Source organism: Stegodyphus dumicola, chromosome 8 (genome assembly GCF_044657685.1).
Source record: "Stegodyphus dumicola isolate Sdum_Otavi_A_Nest chromosome 8, ASM4465768v1".
In the NCBI taxonomy this organism is placed as follows: Eukaryota; Metazoa; Arthropoda; class Arachnida; order Araneae; family Eresidae; genus Stegodyphus; species Stegodyphus dumicola.
The window spans coordinates 126706399-126726600 of NC_140775.1; the positions used below are offsets into that span (position 1 = coordinate 126706399).

General features: G+C 31.8%; 1 protein-coding gene across 2 annotated transcripts in view; it reads right to left on the reverse strand.

Moving 5' to 3' along the window:
* The window catches only part of LOC118181979 (N-sulfoglucosamine sulfohydrolase-like), a 66300-nt gene extending 48270 nt beyond the window's left edge, over positions 1-18030 (reverse strand). The window contains exons 1-2 of one of the 2 annotated variants that reach the window (XM_035351228.2): positions 17757-18030; positions 9336-9602 (exon numbers count right to left, since the gene is read on the reverse strand). In XM_035351228.2, coding sequence (XP_035207119.2) covers positions 9336-9602; positions 17757-17847 — 358 coding nt within the window. In that variant the 5' untranslated portion in view covers positions 17848-18030. Of the gene's footprint in view, positions 1-9335; positions 9603-17718 lie in introns of both variants that reach the window. The other variant, XM_035351229.2, reaches the window with a different exon arrangement.
* Positions 18031-20202: the final 2172 nt, after the last annotated feature.

Genomic DNA, 20202 nt, shown 5'->3' on the forward strand with positions numbered 1-20202 from the left:
GCTGAGCTTATGTGGCTCACAAGGACCCTTGAATAAAATTATCTCTGATTTGTAAGCCACCTGCTCCTTTTATTTTCTTGTTTATTTATTCAAAGAAAAACATGCCTTGTGTGTCATAATCATTATTTTACTTTAAACTGATTAATTTAAATGATTTGATTTTGATTTTAAACATACTTTATCTGTCTCTAACATAACAGAATTTTTAAGATCAATCATTGTAAAAAGAGTAAGAAATTTATGTGTGGCAGCTTCTGGAATAACTAGTTCTAGAATAACTTAAGAAAATTAAGTACACTTGTTACATTGCAATATTTTTTACTTCCATAAATTTTTGAAATTTTTATATAAAAATAGTTTCTTCTTTATGTACATTATTTGTACTTCTGCAAAAAATAAAGCATTTTACTAAAATCTGACATTCTATTTTTACATGATAAAGCATTTTTTATTTTTATAAGATAAAGTTGTTAAAAATTTCACACCTTCCCACTAATTACTTGGGTTATGAGAAAGCACACAAGATCTATATTTCTAAGGGAAGTGATGTGTTTGTGAATGATTTTCTAAGGAAAACTCGCTCATATTTATGTTGCACATGGAAAAAAAACCCATAGAAATTTTCATGCTGCAGCTCATTTATCAGGACATGAAATGGAGTCAATTTATCATGTTCAGGATAAAAGTATATTTACGAGTACCCCTTGGCGAAAATTGGCGATCTTTGGCAGTACATGGATACCCAGTTTGTGCCATTCATTGACTAGGCATTGCGCACTCCCTTGACTTTATCCATGTACACATCAACCTATTTTCACGTACAAAAACATCAGAGGATTGCACAAACTTGGCATTGCACACTCCCTTGACTTTGTCCCTGTACACATCAATATATTTTCACTTAAAAAGTCAAAGGAGCACCCAATTCTAGGTAAAAGTATATTTACGGAACATTCAACTACTCAAGTTACCATAATGAAACAACAACTTGGCGATAAATGAAACAACAACTTTAAAAATGTCAGACATTTTTGTATGCGATAATACGAGGGGTACCCTTCGATCTACTCTAACCCATGTTCAGTGATTTTATCGTCAGTCACTGTTGAGCCAATTAATCTACATATTTGATGCAAATTCTTCTTTTAAGTGTACACAATTTAGAAGCTTATACCTAAAGTTTCTCTGAATAAAAAAAATAGAATTACATCAATTTAATTTATTAAAAAATAATTTTAAAGCATTAAAAGTGATATAGGTTCTTGCTTTTATCAAGAAAACATCGGTACTATTCTGTTTTGAGGACCGTAAAATAATTGCAGTGAAAATGTATGCGCAAAAGCGCCAAATCTAGCAAACGTGTCCATTTAACAGCGCACCAAATCTAGGGTACGCACTGATTTCCCATTGTGTAAGTTTATATAGTTCTATATTTCTTAAGATGCCATTGAAATACTAGTTTAATTTTTAAATCCTTTTTTAATATCCTATAGATTTAACAATTTGGGAATTGCCCATAACGAAAAGTGTGCAATAGAATTTTGGGTAAAGTGCAGAATCACCCGCTGCCTGACGTGTTTTTAAGTATTGCACATACTCGGTATCCATGTACACATCGACCTATTTTCACTTAAAAAAAAATCCCAGAAATGCACAAAAATGGCACTGCGCACACCCTTGATTTTATCTATGTACACATCGACCTATTTTCACTTAAAAAGTAAAAGAAAATTGACAAAAATCCAATTGTTTTTACCCTTGTAAAAAGCGGCAAACAAACAAGTGAGCGATTCTGCACTTTACCGAGAATTTTTCAAAGAAAAGGCACCATTCATTACAGAAAATTATGTTTGAACAACCAATGAGTTGAAATTATGCTTTAGCGGAAACTCGGTAGCGAAATAGCGATGGAGGCATCCATTCAGTTATGTTTAGCAATTTTTTATAAATTATAATAATGATCTGAAATAGTTATTTACTCTTATGCTTCCATTCAGTCATGTTTAATCTTTTTTATATAAATTATAATAATAAAAAAGTATTATATGAAATTAACCTTTCATCTAAATTAAAATATTAATCTTAGATAGTTATTTACTATTATATTTCCTTTCTTGCATTAGGATTGCTGCAATTATTTTTGGCACCACTGACATCAACAATAGTTTGGCGATTTTTTGTGGCCCTCAAAACCGAATAGTACCAAAACATCATATCATCAAAGAGAAACATTTTGGAGAAATCCAATACATGAAAAACAATTTTATCAGCATAATTAAATGGTTAGAGTAGATTTAAGGGTGCTACTTGGATTATCGCTAAGTTGTTGTTTCATTTATGGTTACTTAAGTAGTTGAATGTTATGAAAACCCTATTATGATGTAGATGGTTGCATGATTGTGGTGAATTTGAATGATTTGGAAAGGTTTGTTTGTGCAACGGATTTTGGATAAGAAGTATGTTGTTATTTTGTGGTTTACACTGTAAAATGGCTGAATATAGTAAAATTAATTTGAAGTTTCTGTACGATTTGGAATGAAAGGGAAAAAAGCATTAACTGACTGGTGTGTAAATCAAGGTTTACTTAGTAGCCATTATAAGTGTCCTGTCTGTAGAAAGGAAATGCGTATGGTGGAACGTTACAGGATACTGGCACTACGGAGAATATTTTATACTCTTATTTTTGTGAATTTATGTGCCGATGCCAGTATACAGATAATTTTAGTGAGTTTTTGGAGGCTGTTAAGAAAATTTGTTTGACTGAAGATACGGAAATTTGTAAATAAGGTAGTGGCTATTTCCTTTGTGTAGTGCTAAGATGAATTTCCTTTTTTATGTTATGCTATTTTATTGTTTGATTTAAAATATAGTTTATTGAGATTATATATTTTTTGTTGGCTGCTCCTTTGACTTGTTAAGTGAATATAGATTGATGTGCGCATGGACAAAGTCAAGGGAGTGTGCAATGCCTATTTTGTGCAATTCTCTGATTTTTTGGGAGTGAAATAGGTCGATGTGTACATGGATACTGAGTTTGTGCAATTCTTGGACTTGTTATTTTGGATTTGTGTAGCATTAATTTTTGGTGCAAAAATTGCTGCTACACAAAGCCAAAATAACAAGTCAAAGAACTGCACAAACTCGGTGTCCATGTATCACCAAAAATCACCACGGGGCACCAACAAATATATTTTTATCAATTAAATGACTGATTAGTTGCCTTTTGACACGCATTTTTAGAAAACAAGTCATATGAAAATTTGGTACTTACATATTAATGCCACTGTACTTATATATTAATGCCACCGCAGCAGAAGTTGCGCTAACATGCCAATAAAAAGCAATCCTGCTGCTTGCACGCAGTTATCTTTTGGATTCCTTTTTGCCTTGTTGTTTGCTGATTTTTGACGCCATTTTTTAGTGCTACGAAAATGCGTCTTTGAGATTTGCCAAACACAGAAGGAGATGCTTTTTTTTTTTTTTTTTTTTTTTCCCCCCAAGAGCGAAATATAAAAAAAAAAAAAAAAAAGAAAAAAAAAGAAAAGAAAGAAAAAGAAAAAAGAAAATGTACAAATTTGCATGATATGAAACTTTCAGGGTTCGTACACATTTCTGCGCATGGAAATTAAGTACTTTTAAGGACTTTTAAGGACCATTAATGAAAAAAATTAAGGACCTATGAGCGAATGGGAAGTGAATAAATTCAATTTAAAATATTATATATCACTGAACTTCACTTTTGTAATACCATCATAAAAATAAAATAGATCCGTAAGTAGGATGCATTATTATTATATTAAACACGACTTAATTAACATAATTATTATTAAGTCTGAGAATAAAATATATGAAATTAATTAAGGAGCATTATATATTTTACACTTAATAAGAACTGAACATATTTGAAAGGATATAAGTGACATTTTATTTATGTTTTACTAACAGTTAGTTTTATGTTAATTCTATTTTATATCTCATTTTGTCACATATATGCTCAGTCTAGAGCTTTAGTCAATAGTACGCAGATTTTATGTCAAGTGGTATAGGTTAAAATGAGAAGCAAAATCATAATCAGCACGATTCACAACAAAAGGCTGGCTGTTGTCACTGCTACTGCTTACCTAGAGAATGACCTATTGATCAGAACAAACCTGAAAGGCCTGATGTAGGCACAGTTGGCAAGTTCTGAAATTTAACTGGGCTCTGTCTGACGTCATTAATGTTGTAGCTTCGTGTAGAGTTCCAGGGGTTGTGACTCAGTTAATATACTTTAAGGTTCTAATAAGCCTCTAAAGCACCAGAGGTGATAAGTTTTAATATTTATTAATATAATTTAATATTTATTTATTTATTTATTTACCATCAGATGTGCAGCTGCACCACCTTAAAAATTATCTCTGCATATTAAAGCTTATTCGCTTTAATATGCAGTTTTAAGTAATTAAATTAGGTATACGATAACCTTAGTCATTATGGATTTGCATGGCCACCATTAAATTTTATTTATTTTTTAACAATATTTGTTAAAAAAAGGCCCTATTAAAATCCCAATTTAATAAAATTTCACAGTTTAAAATACATGTAATTTATGACATTGATTCTTAAACGATATTCGGATTAGCACACATTAAAAGCTACGAAACATCTATGTTTTGTAGCAACAATACTCAACAAAATATTTATGCATCTTTTTAATTTGAAGCCATCCCAGACATTTTGGCTAATTTATATCAATTTCCTTTTCTTAAAGCACCTTTTCTAACAATTAGAAATTTGTCTCAGTACACAAAAGAATGCTCTCACTAGTTCCTGCATGTTTTTATCTCCTAACCTGTCAACCTGTCCACAATGTACCTATGAGGGTTTATTTGATTTGGTAAAAGTTAAAAATAGTCCAAAACATATCAACAGATAGCAAGCAAATTATCATCTGAAAGTAACTACAATGTCCGACAAAGGTTTACAGAAGATTCTTATTTATAAAGAACATCAAAAATAAAGGCATGTTCTTATGCTAACAAAATCAATTACAGCTCGTAGTGATGTAATGAAACAAGAAGAGTGAAATTCAAACTAAAAATATGGATTAGAGGTCAAAGACTATACAATTTAATTTCATTTTAGGCTGGCTCAAAAAATCTATCATCATAACAAACTCAAATGTCGGCAACGGTAATCCAAGACGAATAATTACAAATTATCAGAGCTGGCAGGAACTAATGCAGGGAGCAAGTGGAGGTCAGAAATACACTCTTGTCTTACATAATCAGCACGATTCACAACAAATTTCGGTTTAAAAACTGTCTACGTGATTTATTTGCATTCTGGGGAGAAAATGGAAACGGGAAATTATAGTAAGGGCTGAAATTGTAAACAATTGGGTAATTTACAGAATAATAACTGTACATATCTTTGAAGAATAATTTTGTTTTTCTTTATGCATTCAGTTTCTTTCTTCCACGTTTCCTTTTCATTTTAGAATTTCTGGATTTAGATAAAGAATTCTGATATTCTAAATAAATTAAATGTATTTAGAATGTATAGAAAAAGCTGCTAATTTCTATTTCTTTAGTAATATGAATATTCAGAAGAAATATGAAATATATATGGTAAGCTTCAGTTAGAGAGCTGATGTAGCATAACTTTTAGAATTTAGTGACACACTGAGCAACAGGGGCGTAGCTAGAGGGGGGCATCTGTCCCCAGGTGCAGAATCCAAGGGGCGCCAAACTGATGTTACGACATTTTAGAATTAAATGTTTTCCATCCTTGGCAAGCAGTAGGGGGCGCGAAATCTTGAGTTGTCCCTGGGCGCTGAAAACCGTAGCTACGACTCTGCTGAGCAATAAAGTCTAGAAATGGCAAAACATTTAGAATTTAGAACAGGCATTGGAAGCAGAATTTAGAAAGGCACCAGGCAGCAGAATTTAAGATCCACAGAGACTTCATCAGATGGGAAAATGCCTAGTGCCAGCCCTGTGTATGATGCATTAAGATATATTAGATTATCTTTTAAATTGTCAGTTTTCAATATCTTTATTAATAAAAGAATTCCTTTCTATTATGCCAATCCATATAATAAAAAGCACTTTTGATATTTTCCATGTTTGTGTCTAGTGAAAAGTAGTGAAAATAAAGGGAAGATTAAAATGTTAAGAAAAAGATTCTAGTATCAGAAGTAAAACATTCAACTATAATATTTTCATTGTTCTTCCAGACATTCTCCAAATAGTAAAAAATTACGTGTTAATACTATGGAGACATTTTTCATTTTGTCACATTTTTCTGGAATCTGCTGGAATCATGGGCCTATAAATCTTGCCTTTATATCTTTCTAAACTTTTCAAGCTGCAATGTCTAAAATCCTAAAAAAAAATTACCCCTATCAATTCCATAACAGCATTAAGCCAGAAATACTTGGAAAAAAAAAATCGGAGGAAAAAAGTGTAAAATTAATTTTATAGAGAAAAATAGGACTTAATTTCTGAAATGAAATGTGCAGGAGCCCCTTGGAACACCGTCAGGAAAGAGGTACAAAAATAAATAAAAATGGATAATAAAATCACTAATAATTAAAAAATTAAATATTAAAATAATTCAATAATTAATGCTTAAAGAAATTAAATAGTTTAAGTAATATAATTTTATTACTAAAAATATAATTTTCGATATCAAATTTCTACTGAAATTTTGTTCAGGTACAAAAAAGAAGTGTCACAGCTTTCTCATTTAGGGCTCCGAGTAGAATTATGATTTATCCCCAAAACTAAGAAGTAGCGCAGCAGGGCTCGGGTGCAATTTAAGCTCTGGAGAAAACTGATGTATATTTTAAGAATTCTGAATATTCTAGGACAATTACAGAGGCAACTCTTACCATGAAAATATTAAAAATATGTTTTTAATTAATTACATAGCTAGTTTGCTTTTGCTAAGAACTGTTTCGTAAATGGTACTTCACAGCATTATACCTTGCTTATTTTCCACATATAATAAATGGCCAAAATGGAACTTTATAATATCACGGCAAAAATAAAAATGCTTTATTTTAATCTTATCTCATAAATATAATTAAAAAATATTACCATTATTTAAATGAGATTTATCAATGTTACAATGTTATAAAACAAAAACTGCTGAAAAATTACTAGATCTCGGAATTAAAAATTTTCTATAGAAACACATCTTAAAATCGCCAAAATTTTGATAAGTCGCCAAATTTAGAACGGTTTAATTAAAGAATTCACATCCCCAAAAGCGAAAAGTTGTTTAAGAGTTCTTTATTAGAAAAAAATTAAATAATTTCGAAATGCTTATGTTTCACTTCTTGCTCAGAAACTCGAGTATCCCACCATTTATATTAGAAAAAGGAACAATTATAACTCATGAACCCATTCAAAAAATAACCTTATTTGTTAGCAAATCGCCAAAAATACAGGGTGTTTATAAAGTCCCAGACCCATTTTGATGTTTAATAACTCATAAAATAATGAAGACATAACTTATGGCATTTATTGATGGAATAACTTATATATTTTCCTTTTCAGGTTTGAATATCTTTACTTTTGTAAATATCATCTGCGCATGCGGTTAATTTCAGATAATTTCATTTTCCAGTCTAAATATCTGTACTTTTCTAAATATCATCTGCTTATTAATTGCATTTTTTTGTCTTTTGTTTTTGGCAACTATTGCAATGTTATGTTTACTTTTGATGTGTTTGTTCTAGTACGTTTGTATGTGATGTTTTATTCCAGAATTTATGCCAGAATTACAACCGAAATAGCCTATGTGGATGCCGACATGCTTGCCGGTACCTGACATGAAATTGAATATCGACTTGATATTCTCCGCACGACGAAGGGGGCACACGTGGAAGTTCATTGACAAGGGTCATGAAACTTTTTGAGTCTATCTAACCATATATGTTATTAATTTTAATCTATCTTTATTATTTTATGAGTTATTAAACATCAAAATGGATCTGGGACTTTCTAAACACCCTGTATTACTCCAAAATGTTAATTCACACTCAAAATGGCAGTCGTAAAAACAGACAGAAATTTCAGACGATTAAAATTAAGGACCTTCTGATGAGTATGGTATTGTGCACTTTTTCCCAATTTTGCAGTGAATATTTGTCATGATTAAGCAGTTTTGTTTGATAAAATTTCTAGCATAAGTGTAATTCGGCTAGTAGATTGTTGGAAGAAGTGTTCAGTAGATAAAAAGAAAAGAAACATGTCTTTACTTCGTGAAGACAAAATGGCGGCGGGAAAAAAAAAATAGAGGGTTGCTGTAGGAGAGTTGGTTGCCAAATTTTCGCCAAGTTACCATAATGTAAAGATCAACCCTTGATTTATCAGATAAAACTGTTATAAATTGGAACACAGAGAATAAACCAAACAAGAATGTAGGTGGACCAGACTGCATTGTGGAAATTGATGAACATTTGTTTATTAAGTGTAAAAATAATTGTGGTCGAGTATTACCCGAACAGTGGGTGTTTGGTGGTATATGTAGAGAAACAAAAGATTCGTTTGTTGTCACTGTTCCTAATAGAACTGGCTCTACCCTTCTTAATAAAATTATTGAAAAGCAGCACAATTTATTCTGACAGTTGGAAAGGTTATCAAACAAATAGAATAGAAAAAGGATTCCTACATGCTAAAGTTAATCAAAAATACAATTTTATTGATCCTGATACAGGAGTTCATACACAAACAGTTTAGAGAATGTAGGGCAGTGCTAAATGCAGGAACAAAAGACATAGGGGGACAGCGAGACATCATTTAGAATCTTATTTATATGGCGACATCATTGGGTACTTATTTATATGGCGGCATCATTGGGTACAAATAGAGACTTTTGAATTTAAGTTAAACTCTATATCGACTCATTTTCACCAAAAAGTGATTGAATACTTTGATTTTAAATAAAGTGTTTTGATTTTTGAAAGTATTTTGATTTTAAATACAGCGTTTTAATTTATAATTTGTCACAAGAATTTTAGGTGTAGATTGGCGGCACTTAAAAACTGCCAAATCTGCAGCTGTAGTGGTACCGAAAATTTTATCATAAAGCCTAGAAGAAAGTACAGTTCAGTAGCACTTTACAAACTTTATTTTAAAACAATATCTTGTAGTAGTGACAAATTTACATACAATGATTGAATCTTAGCACACAATAATACAACGAAAAATATTATATAATAATATTCCAGAATAGTTTAAAATCATAACAACACATAAAGTACTTCAAATTAATATGAAAACTTTTAATTATATATGTAAAACAAATAAAATAGACAAAAAGTTGATAAAAAATTACATTTTTACCTGTACGTATGTTTCTTTCTTTCAATAAAGCAGACAAACTTTTCACTTCATCAAAGGAATTGAAATGGTGTTCTGATTGATGTAAGCCGTACATTCCATTTTGATGTTGAGGCAAACCCGTTAAAATAGATGAACGACTGGGTGAACAACTACTTACAGATGTAAAGGCATTACGGAATATTGTACTTCTAGAAGCTAATTTATCCAAATTAGGAGTTTTACAAATTGGATTCCCATACACTTGCGTTTCGAAGCCACCATCATCCACTAAATTTTTAATAAAGATATATGCAATGTAAGAAATGACATCTTCTTCAAAAACAGGAAAGGAGTTTAAAAATATTTTGTGTTAACAAACAATGGAATCAAGAGGGCCAAGTTGGTCCAAATTGTAATACAGTACAAAGTCCGTAATCCAGACGTCCATTATTCAGAATAATCTATAATCTGGACCTCAAAGCCATATACTTACGCATACGCACTTGATATGCACGTCCGCTACGCATGCGTGTAAAGCCAGTAAAGTGTTTACCCATGCGCGCTTCCGATAGTGAAGAGAGTTACATTGAAAGAAATGTTTAATAAAGTAAACAAATAAATATTATGCTTTTTCTTTTGTAAATTTTGATACCCTTAGATCATAATTGCTCTTGATTTCATAAATTACGATTTCATATTTTTAATTGTATAATTTCTGCATGCCATCTGAGCAGATTTAAATTGATGATCTATAATCAGGAAAAACTCCTAATCCGGAATCGCTGAAGTCCCAACGAGTCCGGATTACAGACTTTGTACCGTATTATTAATTGACAACACTTACTATGATTATTATTTATACTGTCTACCATCCAAAATTCAAAACAATAAAGGAACCATACAAAAGGCTTGACATCAGCTCCATGAATAGACCTGGTTAGGACTAAAAATATATTTAAGGGTACGCCTTGCGAATAATTAGCAACTGGCCAGCAAGGCACAATTTCAAGATGGCTGTTACACAAAACCAAAATAACAAGTCAAATAATTGCACAAACTCGGTATCCATGTACACATCGATCTATTTTCGCTTCAAAAAACATCAGAGAATTGCACAAACTCGGCATTGGGCACTCTCTTGACTTTGTGCGGTAAAAGTATATCTTAGGGTACCCCTTGGCGAAACTTGGCTATTTTTGGCGGTACATGGATACCGAGTTTGTGCAATTCTTAAACTTATTATTTTGGCTTGCATAACGGCGATTTTTGACAAAATAAAAAAATTAAGAATTGCACAAAGTCGGTATCCATGTACACATCGACCTATTTTCACTTTAAAAAAATCCCCAAATTACACAAATTGGCATTGCACATTCCCTTGACTTTATCCATGTACACATCGACCTATTTTCACTTAAAAAAAATCCCAAAATTACACAAATTGGCATTGCACAAACTTGCATTGCGCACTCCTTTCACTTTGTCCATGTACACATAATATACAATCAAAAGTCTTTAATCCGGACTGTCGGACTTGTCGGGACTTTGGCGATTCCGGATTATCGGTTTTTCTGAATTATAGATCATTAATTTAAATCTCATAAGATGGCATGCAGAAATTATAAAATTAAAAATATGAAACCGTAATTTATGAAATAAAGAGCAATTACGATCTAAAGGGTATCAAAATTCACAAAAAAAAGCTCAATTTTTATTTGTTTACTTTATTAAACATTTCTTTCAACGCGCGCATGCGTAAAGCATACATTACGCATAGTCGAAATTAGAAAATTGCAACCAGAAAACTATTTGATGTGTATTCGTGATATTTATAATGACGAGTAATTTGATTTGAATCATATCAAAAACGGAGTACATCGAGATAAAATACTACATTTAGTAAGGAATTATAAGCCGAATAAAATAAAAACATCTGCTCTGAAGATAAGGATAGTGCTGACAGATCAACTTCCAGTTTAATGCGCACCGCGACGTCCCCCCCCCCCCCGCAGAGCAGCGTGAAATTCATAAACAGATTTCGGAATGGTTAGAGAAACAAATAATATGCCTTTATCCATTTTTTGCAGCAATTCCACTTTTTGTTTGATGGACATTGAAACATGCTTTCGCTTTGTAGATCCTTTGGCAGCTCCAGAATCGAAAATTCTTTTTGACATAATCGAAAGTTCAAGCTTAGTTTTATAAAATTGCTCTAACAGTCTGCAAAAAATAATAAGCCGGATCCAATTAGAAGATTAAGGAACAACGCAATTTGCAACATAAACTGAAATAGATAATTTTAGCTTAACTTATACCATCCATTACATTAAACGCATTATGCGCATGCGTAAATGTATATGCACATGAATAAAGGTATTATGCGCATGCGTACTTTGTAGCTTTGAGGTCCGGATTATAGATCATTCCGGATTATGGACTTTTGACTGTATTTTCACTTAAAAAGTCAAAGGAGCACCCAATTCTACAATACAGGCAAACAAAAAATACATAATCTCAATAAACTACATGGGTATAGTAGACTTTAAGATGGCGAAGTTGTTGTTTGATTTATGGTAGCTTGAGTAGTTGAATGTTATGGAAACCCTATTGTGATGTAATCGGGTGCATGATTCTGGGAAATTTTGAATCATGGGATGTTTTGTAAGTGTTTTTGTGGTGTGTGTTAAAACCATTTAGATGGATTTGAATGGGTTTGTAGGAAGAAAGGCTCAGATGGTCACTATGTAAAGCGTTCGATCAGAACGAGTACCTGGTTTGAAAAAAGTCATTTGAGTATGATTGATATTTTGATTTTTACGTGGCTCTGGGTGTACGAAGCGAACTCGAAAATCATGGTAAGTGAATATTTGCTTTTGGTAGTGCTTAAATGTATAACATGTTTTTCCTTTTTTATGTTATTTTATTGTTTGGTTTAAAATGTATTTTATTGAGATTATGTATTTTTTGTTTGCTATATTGTAGACTTTGGTGCTCCTTTGACTTTTTAAGTGAAAATATATCAATGTGTACATGGACAAAGTAAAGGGAGTGCACAATGCACGTTTACCTTTCTTCCTACAAAAACATTCAAATCCATCTAAACAGTTTTTATGCTCGACTAGATGCATATCCTTCCTACATTCAGGACACTAATAATGACTACTAAGTAAACCTTCATTTACACACCAGTCAATTAACGCTCTTTTCCCCTTTCATTCCAAATCATACAGAAACTTCAAATTAATCTTACTACATTCAGTCATTCTACCGTCTAAACAATAAAACCAACACACACAACAAAAGCGCCTACAAAATATTCCATGATTCAAAATTTCCCAGAATCATGCACCCGATTACATCACAATAGGGTTTCCATAATATTCAACTACTCAGGCTACCATAAATGAAACAACAACTTGGCGATAAATTAAACAACAATTTCGCCATAATAAACCTTGTATTATGGTGAAATTGTTGTTATGGCAAAATTGTACCTTAAAGTCTACTCTAACCCTTTGTATACATCAATATATTTTCCCTTAAAAAAAAAATCAGGAGAATGACGATGTCACGTAATATTAAAACAAAGCTACTTATCACCACAAATGACAAAGTTTGTAGCCAATCGAAGCTCAATAAACTGCAATTTTAAATCCCACAATGAAATAACATAAAAAAAGGGGCTCAAGTGCAGAATCGCCTACTTATATGGCACGTATTGATGTGTACATGGACAAAGTCAAGGAAGTGTGCAATGCCAAGTTTGTGCAATTCTCTGATGTTTTTTAAGTGAAAATAGGTCAATGTGTACATGGATACTGAGTTTGTGAAATTCTTTGACTTGTTATTTTCAAGTCGGTGATTTTGAGAAATGTGCGAAGTAGTGGGCGGATCTGCACTTTCCTCCCCAAAGAAAATACATATATACGCACTATAACAAAGAAATATTGACTTGTCATATTTAGAAATTTTGGCTGATCTTTGGAATATGGTAACTGGTAGTTTGGCGACGTTTTGGAGGCAATAAAGGTTACTACCTAGGACTTTGGTAATAATGTGAGAAGCACTCAGTTCCGATTACGCATTATTTTGTGTGAGGGAAATGAGAGATCATGAGATATGTCATGTGACATTAATGGACGAATTACAGTTGTTTAATCGGAAAAGGGGGAAATCTGGAAATTTCATATTTAGCTATATTCTGAGTTGTGTGAAACGTGATATTAATGGATGAATTACAGTTCTTTAATCGGAAAAGGTGTTAATTTGGAAAAGCTTCATTGTGTGTTGTGTGAAATAGTGTTGATTAATTTTCGGATTGCATGGCGCTATGTAAAGTGAATTATAAATTTTTAATGCATTTATCTGATAATAATAATAAGTTGAGATTGTGTGAAAGGAAGGATATTACAAGTTTAAATGGCGGTGCAAGAAATATGGTGAAAATGGACATTTTGTGAAAAGGAGTGTAAGGAAGGGTACGTGGTTTGCTGAAAGTAGTTTGAGTATAGGTGAAATTTTATTAATTTCTTATTACTTGGTAAATAGACTTTGAGTTGACTACTGGATTTAGGATTTAGAAATTAGCAGTAGTACTGCAGTGACGTAATGAAGATTCTGAAGAAGATTAGGTAAGTTAGTATTTTTAATCATTTAAGGATATTATTTTTATGCATTGTTCTAAATGTAAGGAGTAAATAAATTAAAATGGTATTATTTGAAAATTGTTATTAGCAATGATTTAGTTTAAAGTAATTAGGATTGTAATCTAATTTTTATTAATTTAATGTATGTGCTTATTTATATTTTAAGTAGTGTTTTTTAATTTAATTATATTTTAATTTAATGATCGTGATTTTGTGAGTTATATGTTTGTAGTGTTTTGGAATATGTTTTGAGTAGTATACGTTGGGTATTTTCATGCATTTTTGTGAAATTTTTCTAATTTATGAGAAAAAAGCAGTGTACATGGATATAGTGAAGAGTGTGCGCAATGTCATTTTTGCGCAATTCTGGGATGTTTTTTTTAAGTAAAAATAAGTCGACGTGTACATGGTTTAGTGTGAAATTGACTGATATTTTAATTAAATGATAGTTATTTTGTGAATTTTATGTTTGTAGGAATTTGGTATACGTTTTAGTTGAAGTAAACGTGCATGGAAATAATTTAAATATTTGACACTAAGTATTTGTAATGTTTGCGGTATGAATTCGTTGGTGACGTTTATAATATAATAGATAATTTAGAGGTAAAAGTTTTTAGATATTTTATTTATTTTATACGCGGAAACGTTCATATTTGGAAAGGGTATATAGTTTTTTGCGATGAGGTAATTTCATATATGTTCTTTTTACCGGGTTTAAAGATTCAGAAAATTGTCATGCATTTTCGTGAAATTTTTCTAATTTATGAGAAAAAAGCAGTGTACATGAATATAGTGAAGAGTGTGAGCAATGCCATTTTTATGCAATTCTGGGATGTTTTTTTAAGTAAAAATAAGTCGATGTGTACATGGTTTATGTGTATGTGTTATTGTGAAAACCGCGCAAGGAGTTTGCGATTGTGCACTTTTTCCCAATTTTGCAGTGAATATTTGTCATGATTAAGCAGTTTTGTTAGATAAAATTTCTAGTATAAGTGTAATTTGGCTAGTAGATTGTTGGAAAAAGTGTTCAGTAATAAAAAGAAAAGAAACATGTCTTTACTTCGTGAAGACAAAATGGCGGCGAAAAAAAAAAAATTGAGGGTTGCTGTAGCAGAGTTGGTCGCCAAATTTTCGCCAAAAAATCGCCAAGTTACCATAATCCAAAGTTCAACCGAAATTTCTGTGTTTTCAGTGTGGCACACAAAATTCCTTAACAGCATGCAAAAACTTTCAAAAATTATCTGAACTAGAATATCCATACTGCCATCACCACATAAATTCACAAAAATAAAAGTAAAAATTATCCTCCGTTGTGCCGGAATGTTGGTAGCATTTCTGCATGAATCTTTCTTACGACAAACCCATTCAAAGCCATCTGAATGATCTTTACGTTTGACCATAGGCATTTCCTTCGTACAAGCAAGACACTTATAATGACTACTAAGTAAATCTTCATTTATACACCAGTTAATTAATGCTTTCCCCCCTTGCATTCCAAATAATACAAAACTTCATATTAATCTCATCACATACAAACCATTTTTATGGTGTACAGCACAAAATAAGCAATGTACTTCCTAACTGACATCCAATGCAGAAATAAGCCCTTATAAATATTTTCTAATCAGTCAATTTCACCGCAATCATGCAACCAATCACATCATAATAGGGTTTCCAAAACATACAATTACTCAGGTTACCATAAATGAAACAACAATTTGGCAATAAATGAAACAACAACTTAATGATAACAGAATGGACAACCTAAAATATAGACTACCCAAAATAACTAGCATTATATCAATGAGCCAGTAACACCACCTAGAAGCCCTACATAAAAGGAAAAAAGTAGTCTCTTTTAAGTTTTCAAATTACATGTTTTCCTGCAATTTCCTTTGTATGGGAAGCTTCAGTATGCCTTGATGAAAAAAGGGCAAGTCATTCGAGCACGTTTCTGAGTTTGACACAGTAAGAATCAAAGATGCCATAGTGATGCAAATATAGAATTTATGGATCCAAAACAGATGGATATGTAGGATTTCACATTAATTAATCAATTTTGATTACCTGAACCTTTAACTTCTTTCCATAATCCTCATCAGAATGCAAATTGAATATTTAAGCTGATAGTTACAATGTTTTAGATTTAAAGCTTTAGCCTTGCACTGCAAATACATATTATTGCCAGCGCTGCCAATAATTCCGGCTTTAACCATTACCATAAGTAGCACAGTTACATTCTGTAGAATGAATGGCACCTTTTTTTAATTCAACTTTGGCCTTTGAAAGCAGAATGGAGCAATAACTTGCTTATCAGTGTACAAGGCTCAGTCAGAATCTGTGTTAGAATAGGCTATCTGCTGAGCAGCAGAATCTTTACAAGGCATCTACTGCTGTGATTACTGCTAACTCTTCACCAGAGGCATACATGCATTGAATGTAGAACATAGATAAATAAAAATTGCAATATTGTCTTTTCAGATGAATCTTGATTCTGTCTACAGTGCCACTATAACAGAATAACATTCTGAGAGCATCCCAGTAACAAACATCCATTTTACTCTGATACTTGCTGTATATGCACTGCCTGCACATTCAAGAGACAGCAATATGTTCCTGAAATAATGAAACCTTTAACCTTGCTACTACGTTTAAACAGGGCAATGTGCCCCTGCACGAAGCATAGCAACGTTCAACAAATCTTACCCACCATATCACATTGCTAGGCTTTAGTGTAGAATTGGGTGCCCCTTTGATTGGCGACATTGTTTTTTAAATTTTGGCGATGAAACCTCACTTCTGGTTATCACGATAGTTTTGTTTTAGCGTCCCAATTTTATTTAAATGAAAATAGATTGATGTGTACATGGTCATATTTAAGGCAGTGCGCAATGCCTAGTTTGTGCAATTCTAGGATGTTTTTTTAAGTAAAAACAGATCGATGTGTACATGGACACAAATCTTATGCAATTCTTCGACTTCTTATTTTGGTTTTGTGTAGTGGCCATCTTGAAATTGTGACTTCCTGGTGCCGATCTTGGTGTAAAAAAAGAATCGCCAATAAACAAGGGGCACCCAAATGTAAACTTTTACCCATTGCTGCTATGGTCTTCTAATTCTTCTTGCACACATCCGGTTGATAATTAGCAAATAAGTGACTTTGCATTATCTCTGGCTGTGAAAGAATTTAGGGTGCTATTTTGGTAAAGCAGGTATTCACAACTTCTTTCTATCAATACTGAAGCATGTTGCTGAAGTTATTACCAGGCTTGGCTGCTACATAAAACGCTAATTTCTTCGTGTTCCGAAAAACAACCAGAACTACAATTTCAAGCAAGACACCGTTGGGGGAAAGTGCAGAATCGCCCACTGCTTGGCGCGTTTTTAAGAGTTGCACATACTCGGTATCCATGTACACATCGACCTATTTTCATTTAATTCCAGAATTGCATAAAAATGGCATTGCGCACTTCCTTTACTTTATCCATGTACACATTGATCTATTTTCACTTAAAAAGTCAAAGAAAATTGACAAAAATCCAATTCTTCTTACTCTTGTAAAAAGCGCTAAACAAACGTCAATCAAATAAGTGGGGGATTCTGCACTTTAGCGGTGTTGTGCCTAATACTATTTGCTCAGTAAATATGCCTTTGTAAGCCGTTAATTTATAATATAAGATAAGCAAATTTACTCAAGCCAAATTAGCTCATATTCAGTTATCTACTGATGAACAAAATTTAACATAACCATAACTTACATTAAATGGATACAACATATGACAACTCATTAACTCACCAACAATCAGAAGTACATTTTTTTTTAAAGCAAAGGTTCCCGAACACCAACAAAAAGAATAAAATATGATAAAATAAACAAATAAAAACATTGCAACCGTTAACTATTTCAAATTTAAATATAAAGTATGATTGCAAGGAATTGTCTCTACGTAGTTACTGCCAGAATGTAAATAAACAAATATGCGGTTGTTAACAGCATTGTCAGTGTCAGCGCTAAATCCCCAAACGCGCAGGGAGGTCATGTGACATTCGAACTACGTGTAAGATGGTGTCACATCAAAGATACGCCCCTTAAGGCCCATCCACACGAGTACGCTCGAAACGTAGCTGACGAACGCGCTTTTACGTTACCAGCGTTAGAGCCTTACCAGCTAGAGCTACTAGAGATACAGGCTGACTCGTCAGCCATTTTGAATCTAAGCTTTAGGGTTGCAATTTAGGTGTGGAGCGGCAACTTTGGCTCTTTAGCGCTGTCCGCTAAAATTTAACATTCTAGAGAATCCGAATTTCAGCTTTTTTCTGCACTCCTATAAAGATGTGTGGCTTTGGCTTTTTCCCCTTCTTTTGTCTGAAGTGCAGATTCTTTCTCGTATTTTTTTTTTTTTTTAATTTCCAAATTTCTCGTATGATTCAAGTTATTTTAAAAGTTTCTAAAACATTTTCACATATCCTATTTCAAATTTGTATCTTTAGTTAAAAATACTTTCTTTTTGAATTCCTTTATTGAATTTTCAATTTTTTCTTTTAAATACACGCATAATGTTATTCATCTCAAAATGTATTTTTTGACAAGAGCTTTCCCTCAACCACATTCTTAATATGGTTGAGGGAAATCCCTCAACCTCCATTAATTTAGGACAAGATTTAATCTTTAATTCTTGTTTTTTATTTTTAATATGTTATTTGAATTTTGCTCACATGGAATCAAACGTCTATTACTGTAGCAAATTTGTTAAAAATGTTATTTTGTGTGTGTTTCCAGAAAAAGCTGCTAAACACTTTATGATTTTAAATACTGATTCAGGATATACACCTTTAAATTATAATGCTTTTAGAATGAAGTGCAGAATGCTATAAAAATTACTTCAATGCTCAGATGACTGTGGGATTCATAGATTTAATAGAGTAAAAAATTCCATTAAATATATATATTTTTTTCTTTATTTAGTTAAAAACAATATTAAAATAATACACACACAAATAAATAAAAATAAAAATAATACCTTTACATACAGAATTTACAGATACTATTTACTTATAAGTTTATTTGTTGTTGATAGTTACTTTTTATTACACTTGGAAAAATTATACTTACATACATATGCTCTTAATATTACACGTATCTGAATATTTAAATGATAATTCCATAACATAATAAGATTCAATCTATATCACAGCAAAGACAATACTTAAATCACAGTTCTTTTTATTAATTAATTTGCATAAGTAAAAACATAAATATATTATTTAGCTTCAAATCTATAAAATAAGTCCTCTAGTAACAAACATATGACAAACACATATAGTGAAAATAAAGATAAATAAATAAAAATGTTTTGCTTTTTTGTCTAATGTAGTGCAATTCAGTCTATTATATTCAAATTTTATTAAAACATACTGCAGTAATTGAATTTTTTCCATTATACATCAAACAGCTTTATATAGAATGATATTATATTAGTTTTACTTTTAAAACTAATATAATATAATTAATTGTCATTTATATGCAAGATGTCTGAATAAATGCAAAAAACCATCTGAATAAATCTTAGCCAACACTATTCAGATAGTATTCTTGTTTTCAAGGTATATCATTTTTATTTTGTTCTTTTTCCATTAAAGGAGCTAACCTAAGAGACTTATTTCATTTATATATATCTCATTGATATATTATAAATATAGCTTAAACATGTTTGATGTGCATACTCAAAGGGGGTGGGAAGTAAGCCTTGATTCAAAATCTGTTTTAAAGCAATAAGTAAATAAATACACTGGTTCTATTAGAATGTCAAAAAATACTGTTATGTATTCTATAAACAAATCCAAATTATCACATCATACTACATAACCCTGGTACAAAAGAAGAAATGTCGGATTAGGAACATACTCTATTTATTTGGTAACAAAGAAGAGTAAAACATATGCAACATCACATTATGAAAAATCCTGCAAGCCATTACAATACTATAAGACATTGATTAGTAAGGTAAACATCAGTTGATCATTCTTTCACAACAGCAATAAATGTTTCATTCAAAATTCCTAATAACATGCCAAAACAGATTCACAATTGATGCCTCATTTAAGGTCACACAAAAGTAAATCCGATTTAGCTGACTATGAGATCTTCTATTGTAGAGGACTTTGTAAGGAGAACTGGCTTGTATTCACATTACACATGGGGAAAAACCACAAAAAAAACCAACCATGCAGCCAGCCTGTTC